The sequence below is a fragment of the Falco cherrug genome, chromosome 4 (genome assembly GCF_023634085.1).
Source record: "Falco cherrug isolate bFalChe1 chromosome 4, bFalChe1.pri, whole genome shotgun sequence".
Taxonomy (NCBI): Eukaryota; Metazoa; Chordata; class Aves; order Falconiformes; family Falconidae; genus Falco; species Falco cherrug.
In genome coordinates, this window is record NC_073700.1 from 33,666,169 (window position 1) to 33,691,211 (window position 25,043).

The window sequence follows — 25,043 nt, forward strand, 5'->3', positions numbered from 1 at the left end:
TTTATCAATAACTTTTCTGGAACATACAGTAATATGTGGACAACTAGTGGCAATTACAGTATTTGTCTGCACCTGTATCTATTTTTTGTATCAACTAGAAGTCATCTTATTTTCTCACTGTAGTTTTACCTTCAGTGTACAGAGCCAGACTTATCAGCATCTTGGGTACCATTTTAAGTGGAAAAAAACTCAACACACATTGTATGAGCTCAGCACTTTATTTGATGAGTGCAAGCCCACAAATATTCCAGATTAATTTTCTCAAAGAAATTAACTCATAAATAACAAGTTAGTAGTAATTTATTTAGAACGTAGGTGACTTGAGCTCAGGTCCATCTTGAATCCACATCCCAGTTTGGTTTTTACAGCTCATCAAGAAAAGGAGTATTCCCCAAATCCCCGCTAGCTGCCATTGATTTCTTCCCATTGACAAACTTCTTTGCAGCCTGAAAATAAATCATAAAGATGGATATCAAGAAATATGATACAACAGTTCATCTTGCTGCCTGTAGCCTCAACTTCAAGTTATTAAACAACAAATCCCAACACTACTATAGTACAGCAACAAGTACACAATTTTCCTTTTGCTGTCTAAACTTACTTGGTTCTAATTTGGCTTCTTATTGCTTTATAATCTAAACAAGAGTGGCAGAAAGACAGTGACAGTTGGATATAAAAGGCTTAAGGTCTTTGAAAACAGTCATTCCGAGAATAATTACGTAAGATCTCTCTTTACTACTAAAGCTATTGCTAACTGCTACCGCAACATAAATTAATGCTGACTGAAAAACCAAGTTTTCTATCTTAGAATTTCTCTTTCTGATGGATTTCTGTATGAAGTTTGCTTCAAGTACAAGCAGCAAGATAATCTCAAATAGATAGATAAATTCAATTTATCATTGAATGCCCAATTGTTTTATTAAGTACATCAAATATTCCAGACTCAGGAATCCTAAAAGCCTTGACACGTAAGTGTCCGTGCTGGAACTAAATATCAAGTTTTTCATGAACACTAGTTGGCAGTTTTGGTAAATTTAAGTGAAGCAGATGAGAATTTCACATACTCCCAGCTACACTAGTTTTACAGTGTATTGGATTAAAGGGTCTTCTGTTAAAAAAGACAGACAGACATCAAAAGATAGCCAGCTGGGATTTGTTAATGAGGTGCTTTTTTTTTTTTTCTTTTTTTTAAGGATAGTGTATGTGTGTGTTTGTAAACACACACAAATGAGCAACAGTTTTGTATAAAAAACACTTACCCAGTGATTAAGGAACACCTGTAGATGCTGACATATACTTACATTCACAACATCAGCAGTGGCTACAGAGTCGATTTTTTGAGCAACAACAGATGGCGATGTGTGTGTGCCAGAAACCAATGACTCTGAGCCAATTTCATTCAGTAACCCTTCTGCAGTCTCCACTGACATCAAATAGGCAGCTTTCAGCTGATTTCTGCCATCAAACAAAGCATTAAGGATGAGTGAGCATATAAGTCCTGTTATTACCTGCCTCACTGCCCCCATATGTGCAATGAGTTTTTGGTGCTTTTTAAGTTTTCAAGATTCCTCTCCTTTTTGAAAGGTTTTCCTTTCTAAGAATGGAAGGGTTCTTGTAGTTGGGAAACAGGCACCACAAATAGTCCAACCATGAAAATGACAGGGAAACTTGAACACCTAATGCCTTGGAACAATCCACCACCACACAGAGTCAGAAGATCTTTAGCTCAGAATTTGTTTCTGTTCAAAGTGACCAGTGCAGGTACCCCAGGAATTAGACGAACTAATCTTACCAAGTTTAAAAATTAGGTTTACAATAGATTCCAGTTTCTCATCAAGAACAGATGTATGCAGAGCTATTTTGTTGTAAGCAACAAGGCAGCAATGAATGTAAACGGTTAGGCTCCTTGTGCAATAGTTCCATGTTCTGTTAAAAGACAGCAAGTCCATTCTGTTTTTTCTGCTTCACGCAGCCTCACTGCTACATGTAAAGATCTTATTTTTATAAGCTAGTTCTCCTGGTACTTTTTAAAAGACAAAATGGCAGAAAATATTCCAATAGAATAAGTAGCTTGGTATTTTTGACTGAATTGAAAGGCTCTGCAAATATCACTGACCCTGGATTTCGTTATTGGGTTTGGGGTTTTTTTTTTGGTCACTAAAGAAAAAAGAGCAATATAGAAAATATGTGAAGCCATTCCAGAAGGGAAACTGGAGGGGGGAGGGGGGGGAAGGCCACTGCACTGTGTGTAACTCCCTAACATTAGGCAGCTTCATTACCAAAAAATTAAATAAAAACTACCCTAAAACAAAACAACCCCAACAAACAACTAATAATGCCAAAGGTAAAGGTATAAAATTCACCATTTAGCTACTAGTAGGCCAAACCAAACATGTCTGGGTTATCACATCTTATGTGAATAGGCTTTATGTGGAGTCTTGTAAATATTTTATACATGCAACAAACAATACTTTTATTTTGCTACTTGAAAGAATCTATACTGTATTGTTGTATTGCACAACTACAGTTTTAGAGGCTCAGCACAGTTTAACACTACACGGAGATCAAGCCCTAACTAATATGCACAATCCTCTATAAACTAGAAACTCTAAAACTTCGTTGGCATGACTGCATCTCTAATGTTCCCTCATCTCAGACATTCCTAGGGGCATGTATTTTGAGCACTTGGATGTAACATCACTAATTCAGTGCTTTACACTCACACACCCTCATTGCTACTATTCTTTGAAGACGCAGAAGATTGCTTAATATAATTGTTTTGAGAATTACTGCAATGTGACTGTAAAAGGGAATTACCTAAATAATGCAATTTAGGATTCCAATTTAAATAAATCTTAATATTACAGAGTATGGTTAAAATGACAGCATCTGCTGACACTTGCCTGTTTCTTACATAGAAACAGTTTTCAGAAAACATTGACATTTATCTAACAACTTTTTATGAGGAAATACCACTAGCAGAGAATCAGTATAGCTTGGGGGGGGGTGGGGGTGAGGGTGGAAAAAGAGTACTGACAGTGCTTCAGTTTTAATGCAGCGAACCCATGGAAATAATTACAGGACAACGATTATTCTGTACAGTAGAGCTTGTCTTAAGTGTTTGACACAGCTACACGTTAAGAAATTTCTCTTTATAACACACAAGATGGTTCTTCATGTACTTACTTTGCCTTTATGACATCGTCATTGGTGATGCCACCCTGAGCAACTGCCTTTATCTGGTTCAAAGCAGCTTTAATGACCTGAGGAAAATGAAATCATTTAAGACTTCCTCCCACATTATCAACATGTTATTTCTATTATCTGACATCTTAGAAACTTCAGGGAAGAGCAGCTGGTAATGTTAGCATTGTCTGCCTTAACTCAACTCTGAACAGCCTTATAACAAAACTAAAAGCACTCTAATAAATGCGCGAGTGAGACACAAAACCCAGCGTGGATTTAAACTGCAACACCAAATTAATTTGTATGGTCTCACCGTTTTTCATGAGAGTATTCAGTTCTGCCAGCTTCAAGACCCAGCTCATTCCTCATAATATATTTAAGCTTACACTTGTAAATCAGCAATTACAGTCAGCAATTCAAGGTATTTTACTAGCTGTAGCTCATATTAGGTATTTGTACTTCCCAGAAAGCAAGTCAACATGCACCATTCTTATACAAGAAACCAGATTGATTTTTTTTTTAGATGAATTGACTTTTTTAAAAATTAATCAGCCGCTATTTCAAATCAACACACTAGTCTGAGGGTTGTTAATGCTTAAGTTCTAATCGGCAACTCACCTCCCCAGCATTTGGAGCCTGGGATATGGTATAAATCCCAAAGAGGCCAGAATCAGAGTAATTAACATTAAATGCGGAAGCCTACAAAACAAATGTTATCGTCAATTGTTTCAAGGATCAGAACAACTCGGCATCAAGCATAAGAAAATAATTACTATTAGGATCTAAAATAGGAAGCTAAACTCCACCTGGGCAGAGGAAAGATCACATTGGAAGGCTTCTCTGAAATACTCTAACTTGTGCAAGAATGAACTAATTAAGATTCTAGCTAGAGATAGTAACCTCTCAAAGGATAATACGCATTTTACTTAAAGTATCAGAGTACAGTAACCCTTTGAACTTACATCAAATGGCTGGGTAGTTGCTTTAGCAATACCCTGAGACAATTTGCTGGTAACATTGCTTCCCCTCTTGATAAGGGGCCCAGCACCTAAAACATGCTGAAGAACACTGAACGCATCCGCTTCTGCACTCCCAACAGCAGCTCCTTCTGTTACAACAGCAGCATGGACAAGGCTATCACCATTCTGTTCTCTGATTTCTCCTAAAAATACAACAGAATAAAAGGTAATACAGTGAACGGTTGGAAACCACTGTACATTCAGAGATATGGAAAGCAAACATTTCTAGCCAGGACTTAGTTTCATGACAGAGAAGCCAGGGTTTGAAGTTATTGCATGTCCACTCAGGAAGACAGCAATAAGATGTTAGTAAACTGTAGGTCATTTAAAAAGTATTTTACATTTACACATTTTCTTGCAAGCACAAACCCAGTACCTTACTACGCCTTATTTGAACCTGATCCTAAACCGTACATAGTATGAGATTATAAAACTCAATGAGTCTCCAGATAACAAATATCCAGAAAAATAGCGTACCTTCTGTTCATAATAATATTTATCCTGTTTTATAGAAACCGAAGTTATTCCAGTCGAATATTAAATGTTGGAAACTTATTTTTTCCCCTGCATGTGTCTACAGAATGATCCAATACTCCAACTAAAGAACTGGTATTAGTACAAGATACTGCTTTCTCTTGAAAGAGCTAAGCATTGCTTTGTCTTTTATGAAAGCCTTAAAACATTCCAAAGATCTTCCCTAAAAAGAAAGCCTACCACCTCTTCTAGACAGTCCTTAATCTACACTTAAAGCAATCTTCCCAAAAATGCCAAGAGAAACTATAAGCCTGCTTGTTTTTCACTTTATGGAATAAATGACCTTGCAGGTAGTTTTGCTGGAGATACGGGTTCAGTTTTATCCCAGAACTTTCCATGGTGGGGAATAATCCTCCGCTTTGATGGGAGATGCCTCTGAACTGTCAACTTCCCATGTACCGCATTTAGTACAACTACAGAGCTTTTGGTTGCAATTTTGAATACTACTACATTTATAATAAACAGAACATCAGTCATTCAGAACAGATACAAGAAACATACTTACCCCCTCGATAAACAGCCTTTGCACTAGAAATACCAGCTCCACCTCGGATATTTAGAAAGTGCTCTGCAACTTGCTTTAAGTCAGAGTGCTTTACACCTGCAACGTAATAGTTATTCCAAGTCATGTAATGGCATTGAAAAACTACAGCAGTTATAGAAAAGTTTTTCAAGAATATCGTAACATTTTACTTATACAGAGAGCTCAAATTTGTACAGTAGTTTTCCCTTATGCATTGCAGTGTCCGTTAAGGAACATACATACCTATTCCTACAAGAGCCATTCTCGCACTTGTGAAATTGTTCTGTACAAAATGGTGAAGCTGCAACAGTAAATTCACATTTAGGGTATTTTATATAAAGAACAAAAATGGCAAGCATGTTTCTGACATCCCCCCTTATACTTCTTAATGCAGCAAACTCTGCTGCTTCCAAAAGGAATAGTCTATACAATAGCATTTCATGCATTCTCCAGTGACAGCTAAAGAACATCTGCATTTCATTGACAGCCTTAGTATCAACAGACAGCCACTGACACAGAAAACCACCTCCCTAAATATGAATGCAAGTTCTGTACCCAATACTAAAAGTTGCACAGAAATAAATTATTTTAACACCAGTCTAATATGGTAGTAAATCTGACTATATTTACTAAATTAATTTTCTCTCACAAGTGTCATCATCTACCCTTGATAAAGAAACTGAAAATGGATTTATAACACAACACAAATAATCCTACCTGCTCAGAAGTAATTTTTCCAATTCTGTAATCTGGACAATATAAGGGGTTTGCCAGAACATTCTTGTAAGCTGCAGCATGCAAGTTTTCCAGCACTCCTAAGAGGAACAGAGTTTCACCCATGAGGATTAACATAAGAGCACTTTTAATGAAGATTATGAATGAAACAATGTTACCCAAGTGAAACAGAGCTGTGGTCCACTGAGGACCCCAAGTTTCACAAAAGCAGGTCTGGAATAATCCAATACACATGGACATGTCATCCAAATTCTCGTGCAGCAGAATCTAGCCTGAGGGCTTCCATTCTTTCGTAACTTGTTAAAAAAAAATAAATCAAAAATCTAACAACTGGCCTAAACTCAACACTTTTTGGCCTCAACAGCAAGCTATAAATAAAATAAGTGTTTGGAGGAAGGGGAGTAGTAGAAAACAACAACAAACCCCAACATCCTTTTAGTTTCAGAAGCACCATCTTCACTGTCAGCACCCCTTGTTCTTGAGCTTGAGAAAGAACAGGCTGTTTATAATACCATTCGTAGCTTTGTAAGATGTTTCATCTGTCTCCCTATTTAGATGAAGGATGCTAGTGTCTTCAGTTCCCTGCTCATTAGATTTTTCTTGCATCCAATAGCATTCTACTCATTCCTAGTTTTATATTCTCCTTGTATTTGTTAATACTCTCTCCTCAGAAGAAAAGATGACATTCCTTTCTTCATAGTTCCGTTTCTGAACGTAACCGTAACTGAAAATACTAAATTACTATGAAAGCAACCTGTAGTTGATACAAGTTTAAAACAAAGACTGTTCACGATTCTAATTTTAAAAAATGGTAAGACTTGAATATAAGCCAGAGATTTTCCAAAGCCTAACATTATGTTGTCACTTCTAACAGGTTATGAAGGTGAGCACACTTCACAGAACAGTACAAATTATGTTTATTGTGTAGAACTACCTGAGTGAACTCAGATATCTGACTACAGTTAAATAACACAAGATATACTGCAATAAGCTTGGTTTGGCTAAGGCTTTGCTTGCTGCTTTTTTGTTTTTTAAACCCACAAACCTAAATTTATGATCCTAAAGCTGGAATCCATTTTCAGTGTAATGAAAATACATATTGGGGGTTTTATACCAAAATAACCATACGAATTCAAGAGGTCTTTTATAGAATACTGTTTCCACATCCATGAGTAATACCTAAATATTGTTTTCAGAACACAAGCTGCTGCAAATATGACTTGCACATTCTTTGGCTGTACTGAAAAAAAATATTAAAAAGGTAAAATGGAAGCTGTCAAGGAGAACAGTGTAAACTGTCTTCAGCATGTTACTTGCTAAACGTCATGCACAGGCTGGAAAAACTTCTGTAATTATAAAAACCCCCTTCCATAACAAGAGAAAGACCGTACCTATCAACAGGGGAAAGCTGAAAAATTAAATGGTCACGTGACAGAGCGAGAGGGAAACTATTTTTGCCAAGGTTTTAACTTTAAGAAACTCCCATTAAGCCAATGCAGTGGATCAGGAAATACACTTACCAACTTGAGGATTCTGAAATGCGATTGCTTTGTCAACTTTTATTTGTGACTGAAGATCAGTTACTTCCCACGGTCTGAACTCTGGTGCTGTGGTGACATTAAGAAGGTACTCCATTACTGTATCACTAGATAAAAAAAGTTAAAGAGGCATTAAACACAAGAGGATTTCTTTTGAAGTTGAAAGCAATTCAAACTAATCTGTAAGCAACACATTAACAACAAAATCACTCCAGCCGGAGTAGTTATTAGCACTGCTACACAAAGTATGAGAATTCAACTTCAGTTCTGTGGCATTCGTATGCTCAGTAACATGATACAGAAGGTGAATATTAATACAGTAATTTACTGATTTATCATGAAGACATGAAAATAGGCATTACTCCTACCCTGTAAAATGACAGGTCTCTATACAGAGCAGTTTGTAAAGAATGCAGTAATTCCATTTACAGCACATCTGGATACCTACACATAGTCACGCAGGCATTCAACAGAGTACGTCATTTTCTCTCTTGTTGAGTACACACTAGAAGAAAAAAAAAATAAAATCCATTTCAGCAGAGAAGACAGAAATGGCTTTTCATACATATTCCCATTGACCAAATCTGTCAGCAAGATATGGACTAGAATATCTGGTTAACATTAAATCTGCTTAAGGGGACTGTTAAAGGAGCTATAATACACACAGAGCAGAAACAGACATAACTAAAACTCGTATCTCAAGTATTCAAGTAATAACAAGTGTCTTGTGACCATCAGAATTTAAGATATCATAATGATTCAAGGTAAAACAACAAGTAAGGCTGAATATCAAAACCTGAAAAAAAATGTATATGTGTATCAAACAAGGCAATTTAGAAATTATTCTCTTTGGGCAGAAAGCATAGTTGGTCTTTTCCACTTGCTTCAACAAATTTGTGATTAACAGGAACAGAAAAGGGTAGACTCAAGTTATAAAAGACACTGCTTTTAACCAAATTCTATATAAAACAGTCTTACTGGATGATTTCAAGATACACTGCAAGAAAGCAGGCACAGCAAGATCCCTCTTTTATTTCTCTTAGGCTTGTTTTCTAGGCTTTAAACTCTCAAATCACAAAAGCCAACTACTGTCTGAATCGTTCCCCAAATTGCAGTATGATGAGTGGTATCTATTCACAAAAGATGGAGGAAAAAAAAAAATAAAAAAAATTATCTACTGACTTCAGGAAGTTTAATCTGAAAGCCTGAAAAGACAGAAAGAACACTAAGCTTTTTGGACAAAATATACTTCTTACAGGTACATGACATTTACGTTTTGTTAACTGAAAAGTGTTTTTAAAATAGAAGTCATGGGTGCACTCTTGAACCTCAACAGAATGACAAAAGATGTTCCTTGTCAACGTTCACCATTCAAGTACCATTACCACACTGAGCTACGACCCACGTGTTATGCTTATTGTTTTAAATTTCCTTTAGTCATATAGCTTGTTTGCATCTTACCAAGACAGATTACATGTGGTTACAAACCTTAGGCTGCCCCCAACAGCTTCAATGCCACGAGTAATCCGGAAAGAAGATGCTCCTTTAGTAGTCTATCACAACAACAAAAAAAAGCAACTTAGAATTTAAACTATTTTAAGAACAGATTTTCCTGATGTTGTTCATTGCTCAGGCAACATTGGAACAGTATCTGTTTATTCATTTATATGGAAGCCATTTTGAAGAGTTGAGCCAGCTTACTACATCCCTACTCCCAATCATTTCTATCATCTCTGATTTTCCACCATAATTACTCACATATTTGCTCCTCAGCCCCACTCTAGAATGATCCAGGTTTGCATTTAATAGCATTCTTTGAATTAGATAAGCTTGTCAAAACCAGGGCAAGGAATGCCTACACATACTATTACGCTGACAGCTGTCTGGGGAAAGTAACTTCGGGTGGCAGTTGGAAAAGTGATAATAAGCAGCTGGGATGTTGGGGTTTTTTTTGTCTGCTTGAAACTGATGTGGATTGAACCCACACAACAGCAGTCAAAGACATGTCAGTGATGCTGTGTAGCTCTAATTGTCACAGCCTGGCTGGTGTGTGAAAGAGGTCGTGTTTACACCTGCAGCAACAGCCAGCCAGCCATGAAGATAAACAGGGACCAGGAGAATGGCCACAGTGGGTCAAGCCCACAGGATCTCTAGCCCAGTGTTCTGTACCTAACAGAGGCAACAGAAGCAGCTGTTGAAATACAACGTCCCACAACCCATTTAATGGTATTCCTGAAGTACCTACAGGAGTTATTCCCAGTAACAACTGTTTAAGGACCTGCTATCAATGAACTTGACCAATTCTGTTTTGAACCTGCTGATATACATGTGCCCCCACAGCATCTTGTATAATTGAAGCTAGACACAGAACAGGAAAACAAGGAGCTTAAAGTATCTTGATAGCAGTAGCAAGAAAAACTATTCAGAAGCATTACACACACAAAAAATTGAGTTTGTATCAGCCACCCAAATTAACTTTTAATGCAGCTTAAATAAGTTACATGCATAGCTTGACACAGATATATTGTAAACATAGTTTAAGAAACCACCAGAGAGCATAATTCTAAATAGATATTGCTTCCTGTCTTCCAGCAAGTAATGTCATTTCTCCTGCACTTGAAGCAGGTAACCAAGAATCAAAATACATCGTTTTCCACTTTATAAGATCCCTTACATTAATTTTTACAATATGGTTTATTTTTGCAATCATAAACCTTCCACTATTTCATCCACCACCAATATAATAACAAAGAGAATAAACACCTACCAAATTAGATGCAAGACGAAGCAAGTGAGCAGTTCCCAAGTTACTAGCAGTTTCGTATCTGCTGCCTGCTTTAATAAACACACCAATTCTTGAAGCTGGAGAAAAGTTTTCCAGAGACGCAATAATTAAGCCATTTGGTAATTTTGTGATCTGTTTTAAAAAGAAAAAATATTGGTTTAGTCATCCACTGAAGTACTGTCATAGTTCTGCTTTGACTGAGCTTTAAAAAAAATAAAAAGGAGAAAATAAAAAATACCACTATTCATACTGACCTCAAGATCCTCAGACTCTAGAGATAATTTCACTCGTTCTGCAGTTGCTGAGGTTGTAACTTTAGGAGCTACTTTAAGTGAGTAAAGTCTCTTCTAGAAGAGAAAGCATAAGAGAATGGATTTCTTGAATTAGTTCATCACGTGTTCCATTATATACTGAAAAAGGAACTAATTTTAAAGTAGAAATACAGTGGATGACTTCAAGCCCCAGAATAAAAACAGTGATTCCCTTGTAATTCCTCTGATCACGTTTTACATCACTGTTGGAACCTGTGCAATGACTTACATAAGGTCTGTGGAAGTTCAAGAAACAGCACTCTAAGAAATCTCCCCCACAGCTTTGCTGTTATGCAGTGAGAATCTCTATTGATTATATATTGACTCTAGGACCACTGCATGGCAATTAACTGCACAAACAGCTACAGCAACCCACATACAGAACACAACTTTGGAGCCAACTTCCTAACTTATTGGGTGTAGGCGGTTCAGCTCCTGAAAAGCTACCTCTCAGAACACCAACCTACCCACGCTGACTGCTGCATACAAGGAGGACACATATGCAAGACCTTAAACTGTAGAGTAATAGCCAGAAGTCTTCAAATTGCAGGGGTGAACACTGCACGAGCCTTCCCTTCAGTAGCTGGCAACAGAAATGACAAGACTATTGACTTCGAATCTGAAATGCTACTCCCTTCCAGCCTTTTTGGAAGCTTTTTTATACTTGTAACATAAGCTATTTATTACTCTTCACGTTGAAAAAATAACTTAATTCTCATACATCTCAAAGTAAAAACTGAGTGACAAACGCCGCTGCACTCAGTTGTAGGGATACTAATGACCTAATGCCCGTTGCTTTGGCACAGACTCCGTTAGATGAATGAGTCTAGGAAAAACTCCTTTCTTCTCCCACCACAAATTTGGCTCGACGCCTCATTTTAACCTCTAAGCCTACTTATTTATTAATTACTAGTGCGTGTCTAAAATTGGCTCACAAGTACACTGTGGCCTAGAAGCCCTTTACCACCCTACCCGAGCCGTTTGCAGCACAGACCCAACAGCACTTACACCCCCGCTGCCCGCCAGCTCCACCAGCCTCTGTGCAGCAGAACGAGCTCCCTGCCCCCCCGCCGCCGGGACAAGCCGCAGCCGCTTCCCAAGGGCACCACCGCGCCGCAAGCCGCCGAGAGGCCCCCCCAGAGACCGCCCCCACGCCTCCAGCCACACGGGCGGCTCTCGGGGGAGGCCCCGGCTGCAGCCCCCGCGGCGCCCCCCGCCCTCGGGCCGCAGCCTGAGCACAGGCCGCTCCGGCCCGGCCCGCGGCCTGCCTGACCTTCAGGCCCGCCGCGCCGCTCCGCCACCCGGCCGGCCGACCAGAACGAACCCGCTGCCTCGGACTCCGCCCGCGGCCCTCGCTGACGGCCCCGTGGAGAGGAACGCGGCCCCCTCACGCCCGCCCCTGGGCTGCCTGCAGTCAGGCCCCCTAGCAGCCGCCGGGGCCCGGACGACCACTGTGTCACCGCCGCGCACTTCTCCCCCCCGCCGCGCACGACGCCACCAGGTCGCTCTCACCGAGAGAGAACGCGCGACCACCGGGAACCCCTTCATCTTTCCGCGCCCCTCCGCTCAGCCCCCGCCAGGAGAAGATGGCTGTCCCGCGGGAAGACTCTGCCTTCCCGGCACGCCCCGCGCCGCGCTGACTTTCTAACGAGCAAATGCGAGCAAATGGCCTGTCTCTACTGCTCGCGCTGAGCGTCACGCCTTGCGGGCAGAGCGCCACCCGGCGGGCTCCCGGGGCGGCTGCGCGCATGCGCACAGCGCCGCCTGCCGGTCACCGGGCCGGCTGCTCCACCCTTCGTGGCTGTGGGGAACCGTAAACGAGTCACGGCGGGGCCGCTCCGCGGCGTTCGCGGACCGCCTGCCCCCGCAGCGGGGGCTGGGGCGGGGTGGCGGTCTCTGAGGGGGCGCGGCCCTCAGCCGCTCCGGTGCCCGTGAGGGGAGCGCGGGGTAGCGGCGGCGGGGCGGGGCGCGGCGGGGGGCGGGGGCGTCCCGCCGAGTACTTAGCGGCGGGGCGGGCCGGCGGAGCGGTAACACGGTGCTGTAGTCCCGTCAGGTCCTGTCCGCCCGGTGACCCGCCATGGGCTCGGCCGCGCCCGCCTTTATCGGCGCCGAGGAGGTGGAGCAGCACCTGCCCCGCGCCAGCCTGCTGCTGCCGGCGCTGGAGGCCGCCCTGGGCAACTTCTCGGCCGGCGCGGCGGGGGGCGTCGTGCAGCCCGTGCGCACCGTGGTGCCGGTGCACCGGCACGGCGGGTGAGGCGAGGGGCGGCGGGGTGGCCTTGCTGGGCCGGACCGGGCCCTGCGCCTCGGGGAGCTGGGGTAGCGGCAGCGGGGGGCCGGGCCTGCGGCGTGGTGGGGGGAGCTGGGGCACCGGGGAAGGTGCTTGGTGCCGAGTTACCGATTAACGGGTTAGTGTTACCGCGCCGCTGGCTGTGGGCTCCGTGCTAAGGGCACGTCGGTAATACGAGTCATTCTCTCACAAGCTTCCTAGGAGTCATGCCCGCTTACAGCGCCGCGGATGATGCGCTGACAACCAAGCTGGTGACTTTCTACGAGCACAAGAAGGACAGCTCTGCCCCTTCCCACCAGGCCACGGTCCTCCTCTTTGACCCGAGAAATGGGTCTTTAAAAGCTGTGAGTTTCACACGCGCTTCTGCGTTCCTCTCTGTGGACGCTCTGTCAGCTGTCCCTTCTGATTCTTGGAAGCTGGAGCTGGTGTAAATTGGCCTGAGTTTTACCTACCTCGTCAATGAAAGTGTGTTTGGCCTAAAGCCTGGGGTCTTTCGTGTGTGTTAAACTGTGCTGTCTGCTGCTCACTGCTGCCTGTGTCTTGAAGGGACTCTGGTGGCTCGTAGGGTGGCTAGAAGAAGCGGTCAGAAAAAGTTTGCCATGTATTTGAAAGGGAAAAAAAAACCCTTCCCATGTGAAGAATTGATCTTAAACCATATTCAGGCTATATCAAAAGAGGCTTACAATTGGCATTGTGGGGAACAGTATTCAGAGTCTTATTTGTTTCCTTTTTTTTTTTTTTTATTTGTTTGAAGAATTTAGGGAATTTTTAAGAATATTGACCACTTGCATCACACTTCAGTAGTAAGGATTATTAAAGGACCAAAACTGTCAGTTTTTTGAGTGCCATAATTCGTGTACAGTAGCTAATCCACACTGAGGCAGGAGTGCCCCGCTGTGTGTGATACACAATAAAGGAATTCTGTGTTTCCCTGGCGTCTATTTGTACAGACCAAAGCAGTGCAGACTTGTGAACCACTGCCAGCATGCACTGGTCCCTGGTCTTACTGGAGCGCAGAATATTGCAGCTACGTTGATCAGCTTCCTGTGTTGCAGAGCCAGGGAAATGCAGTGCACTAAGAGCTGTGTGAGTTAGGGGTAGTTCCACTCTGTGCCAGTTTACACTCCGTTTGTGCTGGTGGGATGATGTGGAAGAACTGGAATAGACAGAGAATCTGCTCAGTTTAAATGTGATTTTTTTTTTTTTACGTGGTTTGTGCTTGCTATAGTAATTATCAACTCTTATATTTTAGCTATGCCATGTAATAAATCACAAATGTGATTAAAAGTTTTGGTATTTACTCATATTTTTAGTGTTCATTTGTCTCTGTTGGAACTTTTTTTTTCTTAAAGGTTCTAGATGGCAGTGTCATTACAGCAAAACGAACAGCTGCAGTTTCTGCAATTGCTACCAAGGTATGTCTTCTGTATTTTAAGTCAGGACAGATTTAGTGGCACTGTATAAAAAATGACCGGAAGGCGTGATGTAAATGTCTTTCAGTATACGTGAATTTTCATCGAATACAGCTTTAAATTAGATTTATGGTAACATAGGTACCTTCAGGGAAAACTTAAAATGGGAATTTTCTGTTCTGAGTGAGTTATGTCTGGTTTTAACATTTTGTATGTGATTGGAGAAGGAATCTGAGCTGTGTTATTGTGGCTTGTTGTTCTGCACGTTCCTCTGGGAATTTACTGAGGTGTCTTCCTCTAATTTTCTTTCTTTTGGTTTTGTCTTAACATGCTCCTTTATGGCTTTGGGTGATGTAGCTGTGGTGATAAATTCAATTTTGTTTAGATGTAAGTTTTCCCCTGTTGGGCCAGGACAGGTGGGTTGTACTGGACCTGCAGAAAGAGGAAAAAGCACATTTTCAGGGGGCAGCATGGGTCGTTTTAAGATAGATGATGCCCAGGTTAGATGGATGACTTGTCCAGGAGTGGCTGTCTGTTAGTTTCCCTGTTCTCACTGGAAGAGGTCCAGATGACTATCCCTGACTAAACAGCCTTAAGTGTCTGAAGACGGGTGTGGTATATCTTGCTGTATGTTGCTTTACATTATTTCAGTTTCATTGGAAATTGTTGGTTTTAACTTCTTTAAAACTGTATTTGGCTGGGCCACTAATAGTGGGAAGAGAGCAAGTCACCATCCATTGCACAGCAGGGTTTTAGCCTTTGCCTGAAAGGATGAGGCAGTAAGAAGAGGGCCAGAGAGGAGAAATACTTTGGGTTTTCACCCATCAGCCTTGTATCAGAATCAAGGCTGATCTCACCGCTTTGTTGGTGGCAGTCTTCATGCCAGCATGACTCTATGCATGGCAATAGAGCCACACTGACGTAAAATTGGAGTGAAGAACCTATCCCCAAGAGCTTCTCCTGAACCAAGGGAGAGAACAATTTAGAATGGAGTCCTTGGACATGAGGTTATAGGACCTCATTCATCTTGGCCATTCTATACATGGGCAGTTCTGACAATTTTTACACAGTCAAAGCTCTGCTGGCCTCAAAGGAGCTTGGCTGCTGAAGGGACTTCAAGATCAGATCCTTCATTGTCGTCTGTTGTTCTGAGAAATTTTCAGGAGTGTTTGAGTTTAGCTCATAGCTGTCATCCTGTCCTCTTTATGGCATTTGCTTTTCAAAGACCCATGCTTTTATGTAAGGAACCTTTGAAACCAGTGCTTCAGAGTCTTTGAAAGGAATGTTAAAAAGAGTTCTCGCTACTGAAAAATGGGATTAATGAGATTTTTTTCAATTTATTTGCAGAAGAATAAGTGTTGAGAGCCTTGAAAATTCTAAAGCTTTTTATACAGAAGTGATTGGCCACAGCAAATGCATAAACAAGATGCATGGATAGCTTAGGGCTGGACTCCAGGAGCCCTCTCTTCTCCTCTGCTAAGTACTGGTGAATCACAGACAAGAACTAAACCAGTAAATCAAAAGCAACTAGAGAAGTGAATTTTATTATTTGTTCCTCGGAGCCATCCCTATTTTTACAATGCCTGATGTGTACATACTATGGCTCTTAGAGTGACGGGATATGCTCGTGGTATAATTTATGGCTTCAGTGAATTGAAATAGAAGGCTTAGTGTGGGGCTACCAAGACCAGTTAACCCACACAGCTACCACTGTCAGTACTGATAGCCCTGTTTTCACCCAGTGCAGAGCGTAAACACTACCATTTTACACTTAGTCACATAGGTATAATACATTGTACTATGCTAATATTTGAGTGTGCCAAGGCCCCAGAATTTGCACTGGCTCGTGCTGTTGCATGTTAGGTCCAAATCTCAAGAATCGGACAACACAAAATCAGAATTAAGCCAAGATGTACTTTGGTGCTATTAATGCTAGCTTTTGCATTAAAAAAAAAATACATTGTATACTGGTAATTGAATATCGTTCTGTGTGAATCAATACTAACTTTTGATAAAAGCATTAATTTCCTTGTTTAAAAGGACTAAGGACGCTGCTTTCTTTTGTAGTATTTTGATATGTATTTGTCATATTTGTTAAAATATGTTGTCCTTACATATTGTTTTTTTTATATATTTGATACCTTTTAGTTGTTAATGCCAGCTTTTGCAGATGTCCTGTGCATTTTGGGAGCTGGTGTTCAAGCATATAGCCATTATGATATCTTCACAGAACTGTTTGCATTTAAAGAGGTAATGGACACATCTTAACAGGATACATTTATTTTTCTCTATTATGTTTCAGGAGCACTTATTATAAATGAAGTATAGCCAGTAAAGTTGTATTTGGTCTGGCCAAGCAGCTAGCAGCCCTCACGGTGCTGTGCTCCGTACCCGAAGCCAGAGAGGTGCTGATAACACACCGGTGCTCCGGCTCCTGCTGACCAGGGCTGGCACGGCACCAGGGCTGGCACGGCACCAGGGCTGGCTCTGCCACATTCCCCCTCACCAGCAGGCTGGGAGTGGGCAGGATCTTGGGAGGGGGCTCAGCCAGGATGGCCAACCCCAGCTGGCCAAAGGGATGTTCCATGGCATATGGTGGCTGCTCAGCAATAAAAGCCAATTTTATTGAAATCAGGAGTGGGGCGACGACATTTATTATTGCATTTGTCTTCCAGAACAGCTGCTAAGCATACTAAAGCACTGCTTTCTGGGAAGTGGCCAGACCTTGACTGCTGATAGAAAGTAGAGAGTAACATCTTTTGTTTTCCTTTGCTTCTGCGCGTGGCCTTTGTTATTGCTTTATTAAACTGCCTTTACCTTGACCCACGAGGTTTTTAGTCTTATTTTCTCTGCCCCCCCTCACCCTTCAGAGGAGAGGAGTGACAGAGTGGCTTGGTGGGCACCTGGTGTCCAGCCACGGTCAGCCCATCACAGAAGTTGAGGGATTAATTGTATTTTGATTCTGTTTCTACAGAACTCAGAATACTCTGAGCAGCTGTAGAATTGCTTGCTCAAATGTTTGTTGTTTTTTTTTTTTTTTTTTAAAAGGGGTGTGTGTGGCAGAAACCAAGTTGTTTCAGATGACTTCTTCACCCTGTCTGAGAAAATCTTACTGTGTATGCCATACTTAGATAAGCTTTCTGTGACTTTCCCCTAAATATATGTTATTGGAAATATTTGTATTTTATAAATACAACTCTACAAGGAGCTGTTTTTCTGGCATCACAAAACAGTCATTCAAATGTAGCTGCACACACATGAAACTTAGTCACTTGTATGATGACAACAATAAAGGGTAACCCCCCATCCCCCTTTAGGATGTGTGTAACTATCCACTGCAAACTGGAACAGTGTTCTGCTTCAGCAAGGAGAAGTTCTCCAAACTAATCTGTTTGTGGTTTGTTTTTTGTTTTTCTTTCCTTGAAGGTCAGGATATGGAATCGCACCAAAGAGAAAGCAGTGAAGTTTGCGAATTCAGTTAATGGTCCAGTGCAGGTCTGCTCTTCTGTTCAGGAGGCAGTTACTGGGGCTGATGTGATTATAACAGTCACTATGGCAACAACACCGATTTTATTTGGAGACTGGGTAAAACCAGGTGCCCATATCAATGGTATGCTTGTTACGATTGTTTAAAGAATACATTTATTATCCCATTTTCACATCAAAAACTGTTGAAAGCGGTATTCTGTGCTTCTTGGAACAAATGTTCTTTCTGTTTTGACTTTTTGCCTTTAGTGAGGGTCCTTTTTCCCCAGCCATGTCTTCCTGGTTGTTTGGAGCCAGAACTCCTGATTATTCCAGAGTGGAAGTTTGCTAGAGCATGGGATATGCTTTTTTCCCCCAGTGGTGCATCATCTTTGATACCATGTTGTCACTTGATGCTCACCTCACCTGGATCTCCATTTTAATAACCTATACAGACGTGTTCTTTCCAGAGTGATTTTGGGATGTTCCCTTGGTAGTTGTCATCTTTTCTTCAACCAATTTTGTAAGCCCCCTCTTTGTCCTTTTTGGGCTGATCACATTGATTTACTTTTTTACTTGAGTAAAAAAGATGCAGTAACTCTGTTAAGAGCTTAATAATTCGACCTCTAATTATGGTGAGATTTGAGGGAGGATTTTTTTTTATGCCTTGTTTGGAGTCTCTGGACATGACCACATTTGTTTATTTTATTAATTGTGGGCCTGGTTCGGATGACCTTATGCACTTACCAAATAGCTTGGTAATAAGACAAAAGCAACTTGTCAAAGGGAACAATTTAGATAAAGGTCCCATGTTCCAGCAGCATCCTACCAATTTTTCAGACTCAATTTAGTCCTTTGTCATTGAAAGTTGTTGTCTGTCTCATGTCATGGCATAGAAGCCAGAAGCACAACCAAAATCAATTAAGGTCTACAGTCACGGAGGCAACACATACACAAAGACCCCTCTCCTTTCTTTGCTTTTTTTTTTTTCTCCCCTTCCTCTCTTATTGAGGCATTCATGCTGTTTGAAGAGGCATTCAGGCAACATGGAAATGGAATTTATTATTCCATAACAATTGGGCACTTAAAGCATTTGGTTACAGTATAATTGGGTTGTTGGTGGGTTTTTGTGTTTTTTTAGCCCATAACAAGTTGTTAGTGGTATCTTGCTGTGTTTAAAAAGTTCCTCGATTTGTTTTCACTTTCTCCAGGTAAGTGAAAATCCATAATCTGCTCAACTTGTACTGCTTATGAGGTTGCAAGGAAACAATAGAAGGCTACAGGTTTAAAAATCCTGACTAGTGACATTGAACTCTGTCTGCATGTGCAAGTCTTTGTTGCACAATACTTAGAGAACTGAGGAACTCTTCAAATCTTATTTTTTCTCCATAGACACATAAGAAACACCCAAATCAAATAAAAGGACTATAAAATTCAGGGTGTTTGGTAATGCTCTGATGAAAGACAAAGGTAGAGAAGATAATGGGCATGGGGAGTTGACTTCCTTAAGCCTTAGCTACCCAGAGTCTGCTTGTAAGGGTGGTCTACTGACAAATCAAATACTGAATGTTTTAGAGGAACTGTATTGGATGTTAGTTAACTCTGTTTAAGAAACAAAAAGCAACAAAACCCTGTTAGTTTGGTAATCACAGAAACGGGTTACTGTTTGTCTGCAGAAAAGTTGTAGTCTGTATAGCTGTTTATTCTAAAGGTGCCTCTGTAAGCAGGGAAGATTGTCACACCTATTTATTGGTGTCATTTTCAAAGCTGCTGGCAAAGGCTTGTTTGTTTTATACCTGTACATAGTTACACGTATCTTTAAATTTCTTGTGGGAACATGAGGTGATGAAGGGCTAAGCAGTCTTAAGTCCCTTTGTTCTCTGTCAGCATTATTTGGAGGGAGCAGTTTGACTGGTACACCAAAGAGCTGGAAACAGTGCCAGCAAGCATCGCACTTTTGCTTCCTGAACAGTTGCAGTTTAATGCTCCAGCAGGTTGAAATGCAAAGGCCGATTGCTTCCAGTTGTTCTGGCTGTGCTTACGGGGAGTGTAAGACTTTTAGCAGCAGCAGCATCTGCATGACTAGAGTAATCTGGAGGGCTGGACACAATGTCATCCTTCATTAGCATCAGTGGAAATTTAGGGGGTTGGCATCTTACAGAAACAGGCCATGTGTATGTCAGTGTTACAGCTGAGGCCAGGTTGAGAGAAATCCAAGCTTTTTCCCAGTTGCTCAGGCACATCCTTTTTTTTTTTTATCAATCACATGTTTCCAGTGCTAACATCAGATTGTTTGTATTATTAAATTTCCACAACAGTGTCCATTGTTACTTCACACATGTCTTTTGGACAGAATGTGGTTTGAATTTATGAACATTCCTCCTAAGTTCATCATTTTTGTTGTCTTAGCTGTTGGAGCAAGCAGACCAGACTGGAGGGAACTGGACGATGAACTGATGAAGAAGTCTGTTCTGTTTGTGGATTCCAGAGAGGCTGCTCTTACAGAATCAGGAGATGTTATATTGTCAGGGGTAAGGTTTTCTTAAATTACTATCTTCAGTTCTACGGCAACTGGCTTGCATTTGAAATGAGTTGGTACTAATGATAGGCTGCACTGAAACACATTTTAGAGCATCACATGCAGTTGTTGACACGTTTCAAGCACAGGCTCAATGATAAATTGGTTTCAGACTGAGATGTCTATGTGTCTATGCCAAAACCGTGCAACCTCTGTACCTGACACCATATTACAGTAGCACGTTTTCAGCACTGGCCTTTGTGTACAATAACAATGTATTGTTCTTGAAAGACGTAAATTTCCTGCAATGTTTGGTAGTTATGTTAAATATTTTTCAGATTACTTATTTAAACCTGTAACTTTCTTCCCGTAAGATTTCGGCGTGATTGAAACACATCGTGCCTCTGTGTACAACATAATGTACGTTGTACAACAGAAGCCAGGCAGTGATCTGCAGAAATCCGATGACAGGGACTCCTAAGTTTAATAGTTCTCTTTTTTTCTTTGAATGGTTTTGCAGAACAAACGTAACTTCCACTTTTGAGATTTCACATAAGAGGCCTAGATATGGTAGAGTGTGTGGAATATCATGTGCTTTGTGGGATAAGTAACAAGCTATCCACTCTGTGTGTGGTTAAAAAAAAAAAAAAACAACCCAAACAAAAAAAACCCCAAACAACCCAAAACCCACCCCAAAACCACAAAGCTTTTTGCCTAAGTCTGCCAGCTGTTTTTCTCTAAAAATGTTCCATTCCTCTGTGATTTCTGTCCAGTTTCTGTGTTATTTGACTGAATACTGATCTGCTTCACGATGGAAAGGAATCAGTTCTAGAATAGCAGAACTGCAGGAGTTCCTTCTTCTGAAGTCACTCAGAAAATGGCTTTCTCAATGTATGTATGGATATCACGTTTGTGTATAAATATGTATTTGTTTCACAGGCAGAGATTTTTGCTGAGCTGGGAGAGGTAGTGAAGGGTACAAAACCAGCCCTGCCTGAGAAAACAACAGTGTTTAAATCGCTGGGTAAGAACAACCCCTCCTGTGTACAAGCCTGACAGAAAACAATGCCATGTTATTTATTAGGACCCCATGCGTGGGAAAGCTGCTGATCATCTTCAAAACTGCTGTGGCAATGCACTGTCCCCAAGAAGCTAGAATGTGATTTGCATTTTCCCTTTTTATTTATCTAGCAGGACTGATGTAATGAAAAGTGATAGGAGAGCAAACCAACAATAGGAAGAAGTCTGTCTTCCACTTTGCAGTCGTTCAGCGCGGCTGCGGCGTTCATTAATACCGCTCCAACCCAAACGCCCTGCTGTTACGGCCCTGCAGTCTGTCTGACCCTCAGACAATGTGACAGTGTGCTAGGGGGTTGGTGTTGACATTTGGGTAAAGAGGGGGAGCAGTGATGGATTACTCTGGTCTGAGCTGCATGATATGTCTGAAAAGGGCCAAGCTGTGATATGAACATGGAAAACTAGATTCATACCTCTACGTTAACTATATAGCACACCTAACAGTTACACAATGGCTATAAATTTTGAATGTAACACTCTAGGTGTTTGGGATGGGGAATGATTCATGTTCCTGTCCAGTTGGGTAATTTCCTGAGTCCTTCTGTTCTTTTCTGATGCTGAAGTATTTGTACAGCTGAGGAACTGTTTGAAGGTGACTTCAATTCTTTTTCAGGTATGGCAGTTGAAGACACGGTAGCAGCAAAATTTGTTTATGATTCATGGTCAGCTGGTAACTGAAGAGAGAGAAGTCTGCAATGCCGATGAGGCCAAGAAAATTGTTTGCACTTAGTTTCCTTGGATCCTTTGTTAACAAGAAAGGCACAAATCCTATCTGAATGTGGCCCTTCTAGAACATTCAAGAATGAAAAGTAAAATTTCAGCAATTGACTAATTTCTGCATTTTTCTAAGGGCAAGTATCAATACCTGCAGTATTACTAATAAATGTATCTCTCACATAACGGCAAGTATTAGAAGTTTGCAGTGATACTAGGAAGGGTATCTTTACATATTTTAGTATAATTCTGGAATCTATTCCTTTCCTCCTTAACTATTTCTGTAGCAGGAGTCTATAGATAGACTTTGTGGGTTTTAGAGAGGGAATTCATATTGGTGTAAAATATATCCATTTGGAGAATGGACTCTGCCATCATATTTACCTGTGATGGTACTTTAAATGCAACTGTGAGCCTCAGTGCTGCAGTGACAGTAACAGTCTTCAGTCTCCTGGGAACACAGCCCGCCTCAGACTCCTGGACACCCCTTCCCTTCCAACTCGGATGGGGATCTGGAAGTCACCATCCTTGCTTTCACCCTGACATTCCCCCTTCCCTGCTGTCAGACACAAGTTTTTCACTGAATAGCACGCTCCTGAGTGGGAGTTTATATAATAATGATGCCTCCATACAGTTAGATTTCTGTCTTTCTCTAAAAGACCTGGTGCAGGAAGACTTAAGAGTGCAACAAATCAGAGCTAATATTATATACATCTTAACTGGAAGGAAATTCAATACCTTCCTTAGTACATTCCTGGGTAGGATGCTGCCATTTTCATATTGCAAGGAGTCACCCAAAATGTAAGCACTAAAACATGTTTTGATTTGTTTTATCTATATTTTGTGGGGAGATTTTTTTTATTAATCTGTGATGTTTGTAAGGTGTTTTTTTTTTCCAAGCTTCATGAAGGTTGGAACTGCACAAACTGGTTTCAGTAGGATAAACTTCAAGTATACAGGCAAATATTTTCAGCTTGGCTGTACCACACTTCAATTGGTAATTGTTCTTCTATCCCAGTGGGTATTAGCTGGGGCAGGAATTTCCATGATCTTTCCTTGGCAGAGGACCCCAGTGATGTTTTACATAAGGAAAAGTTCTAGTTCTGTGCTGTTAAGCAATTGCCTTCCAAAAGATTGAACATCTACTGAAAAACAGCTATTGTCCTGGAAACCAATTCCTCTCTCAGGCTGGAGTTGTGCGTTGTGAAAACTTATTTCTACTTACATATTTCATGGAGGCTATTAAATGTTAATTTAATTCTGTGGAGGGATTAGATGACATGGTCATTTTATAATGATGCCAGTAGAATACGGTGGAGCATCAAGAAGGAGCTTCAGAAGCAGTTAGTGTTAAAGCCCTTGATGGTACATAGTAAGTATAGAAGAGGTTAATGAGTACAGTGCAGGTGTGACATAAATTATACTCCAAATTATAAGCCTGGTGTAAAGTAGTTGCGGGGAGGGAGGGGGAATAGCAGTAAGTGACAGAGTTTGTAATATGCAGAGTTTTAGCATGGAAGGGTACCAGGCCAGTAAGTGAGTAGAGCCAAAGGATGTGTTTGTGTGAATAGAAATGTAACTCCATTGGTCTTGTTTATATCAGCAGAAACACAAACAGAAATTTATCTTCAAGCTTTTTAATTTTCTAACTGTAGCAAAATTACCCTTCCGTCTTTACATGTTTTTTCTTCTCTGTAATTTCTGAAGTGTTTGTGTTGACTTAACTTGTTACTTCAGTGATGGAGAACTCCACTAGTCTGAAACAAACATGACAGCCATTGATGTTCCATAATACAAGAACTGTGTGGAAACTTGCACTACTATTTATGACAATATTATCCCAGTTCTGTGCCTCTGTAAAACGAGATTTGTAATTTGAAGGGAGGCTTCGTGTTTGGGAAGAAGACAAATCCAGTTTATTTTCACATGTACACTTCTGCAGACTATGCACTTTAAAAAATAGATGGAGCCAGTCCAAAGAGCTGGTTCTGAAACCCCACAGTGTTCTCAGCTTTCCCTGGCAATAGGAGGTTCTGGGAGCCTGGCTTCAGCACGGTATCCGAATTCATGAATAGGATTCAGTTCAGTTACAATGGGAGTTAATTGGATGCTGTATTTTAGATTTATTTTTTTAAGGGAAATAATAGCTCTAATTTCCATGTTTCCTTCTCTTACACAATTTCTTAAGACTTTAATTTGTAACTTGCATTTATGTTACAATTAAATAGATACTGCTGCTTGTCTTTGACTTTTGTTGTCGATTCTGTTTCTGGTTTTGGGGTTGGATTTTTTTTTTTTTTGGTTTTGGGGTTTAGTGGTTTTTTGGGTTTTTTTTTTTTGAAGATTAGGAAGAAAGTTGTTGCAGTGTCTGCTCTGAGTAAATGTGAGCACTGAATGGGAAGAGGAAAAATAAACTGAGACTGCTCTGCTCCACTGTGATACTCAATTTTGCAATTGTCCCGTCCTGCACATTCCCTCCTCTTGATGTTTGTCCAGTGTGGAGTATTAAATCCTTAAGGAAGGAGAATCTTGTACTGGGCAGGACTGTGATCATGTGGGATTCTGTGGTTATATGGTTTAGGTTAGGCTATAAGATTGCACATGTGATACAGAAAGTGTCTTCAACTGAACTGTGCTATACAAATGTTGCAAAGGAGTCACATCTAGGATTCATTAATTTAAATGCTTCCAAACTACAGAAGAAAGAAAAGGATTGGTGGAAAAAATTTGGAAAACAACAAAGCATGAGTGGATGGGAAAAACTGAAATGTGGGGGTTTTATTATCCTCCACACCCCCTTCAGTTCCATATGGCTGCTTTATACCAGAAGCCAATTTCCAGGACCACCCTGCAAGAAAAGGGCTAGCACTATTGCACTTATTTTTTTTTAATTTTGAGAAGATATATATATTGGGGTAGATTCAGTTGTCTAAAAACAT

At 41.0% G+C, this 25,043-nt stretch overlaps 2 protein-coding genes across 3 annotated transcripts; one reads left to right on the forward strand and one right to left on the reverse strand.

The window, feature by feature from the left end:
• Positions 1–199: 199 nt before the first annotated feature.
• Positions 200–12,302, reverse strand: LOC102048436 (cytochrome b-c1 complex subunit 2, mitochondrial). The gene is made up of 14 exons (XM_055707365.1): positions 12,144–12,302; positions 10,575–10,667; positions 10,303–10,452; positions 9,024–9,088; positions 7,984–8,040; positions 7,518–7,642; positions 5,980–6,077; positions 5,506–5,563; positions 5,245–5,340; positions 4,149–4,348; positions 3,805–3,885; positions 3,187–3,263; positions 1,302–1,455; positions 200–446 (listed from the first exon to the last, which is right to left on the reverse strand). Exons 1-14 carry the CDS (start codon positions 12,177–12,179, stop codon positions 363–365), a joined length of 1,374 nt encoding a protein of 457 aa, XP_055563340.1. The 5' UTR covers positions 12,180–12,302; the 3' UTR covers positions 200–362.
• Positions 12,303–12,433: 131 nt separating this feature from the next.
• CRYM (crystallin mu) lies at positions 12,434–24,352 on the forward strand. Of its 2 annotated transcripts, none has more exons than XM_055707369.1 (8): positions 12,434–12,556; positions 13,112–13,262; positions 14,271–14,333; positions 16,479–16,580; positions 17,757–17,940; positions 20,205–20,326; positions 21,253–21,337; positions 22,004–24,352. In XM_055707369.1, the coding sequence occupies exons 2-8, from the start codon at positions 13,125–13,127 to the stop codon at positions 22,066–22,068; spliced, it is 759 nt and encodes a 252-aa protein (XP_055563344.1). In that variant the 5' UTR covers positions 12,434–12,556; positions 13,112–13,124; the 3' UTR covers positions 22,069–24,352. The 2 variants fall into 2 exon arrangements, with proteins under 2 accessions (XP_055563344.1, XP_055563343.1); XM_055707368.1 differs by lacking the exon at positions 12,434–12,556 and adding an exon at positions 12,619–12,881.
• Positions 24,353–25,043: the final 691 nt, after the last annotated feature.

What these genes read in the sequence shown, in the direction of transcription:
- LOC102048436 (XM_055707365.1), bottom strand. Translation starts at nt 12,179, where the DNA reads ATGAAGGGGTTCCCGGTGGTCGCGCGTTCTCTCTCG. An exon ending in ATTTCAGAATCCTCAAGTTG is followed by an intron (nt 6,078 to 7,517) that starts GTAAGTGTATTT and finishes TGTTCCTCTTAG; the next exon opens with GAGTGCTGGAAAACTTGCAT. An exon ending in AATGGCTCTTGTAGGAATAG is followed by an intron (nt 5,341 to 5,505) that starts GTATGTATGTTC and finishes ATTACGTTGCAG; the next exon opens with GTGTAAAGCACTCTGACTTA.
- CRYM (XM_055707368.1), top strand. Translation starts at nt 12,709, where the DNA reads ATGGGCTCGGCCGCGCCCGCCTTTATCGGCGCCGAGGAGGTGGAGCAG. An exon ending in GAGATGTTATATTGTCAGGG is followed by an intron (nt 20,327 to 21,252) that starts GTAAGGTTTTCT and finishes TTTGTTTCACAG; the next exon opens with GCAGAGATTTTTGCTGAGCT. An exon ending in AACAGTGTTTAAATCGCTGG is followed by an intron (nt 21,338 to 22,003) that starts GTAAGAACAACC and finishes ATTCTTTTTCAG; the next exon opens with GTATGGCAGTTGAAGACACG.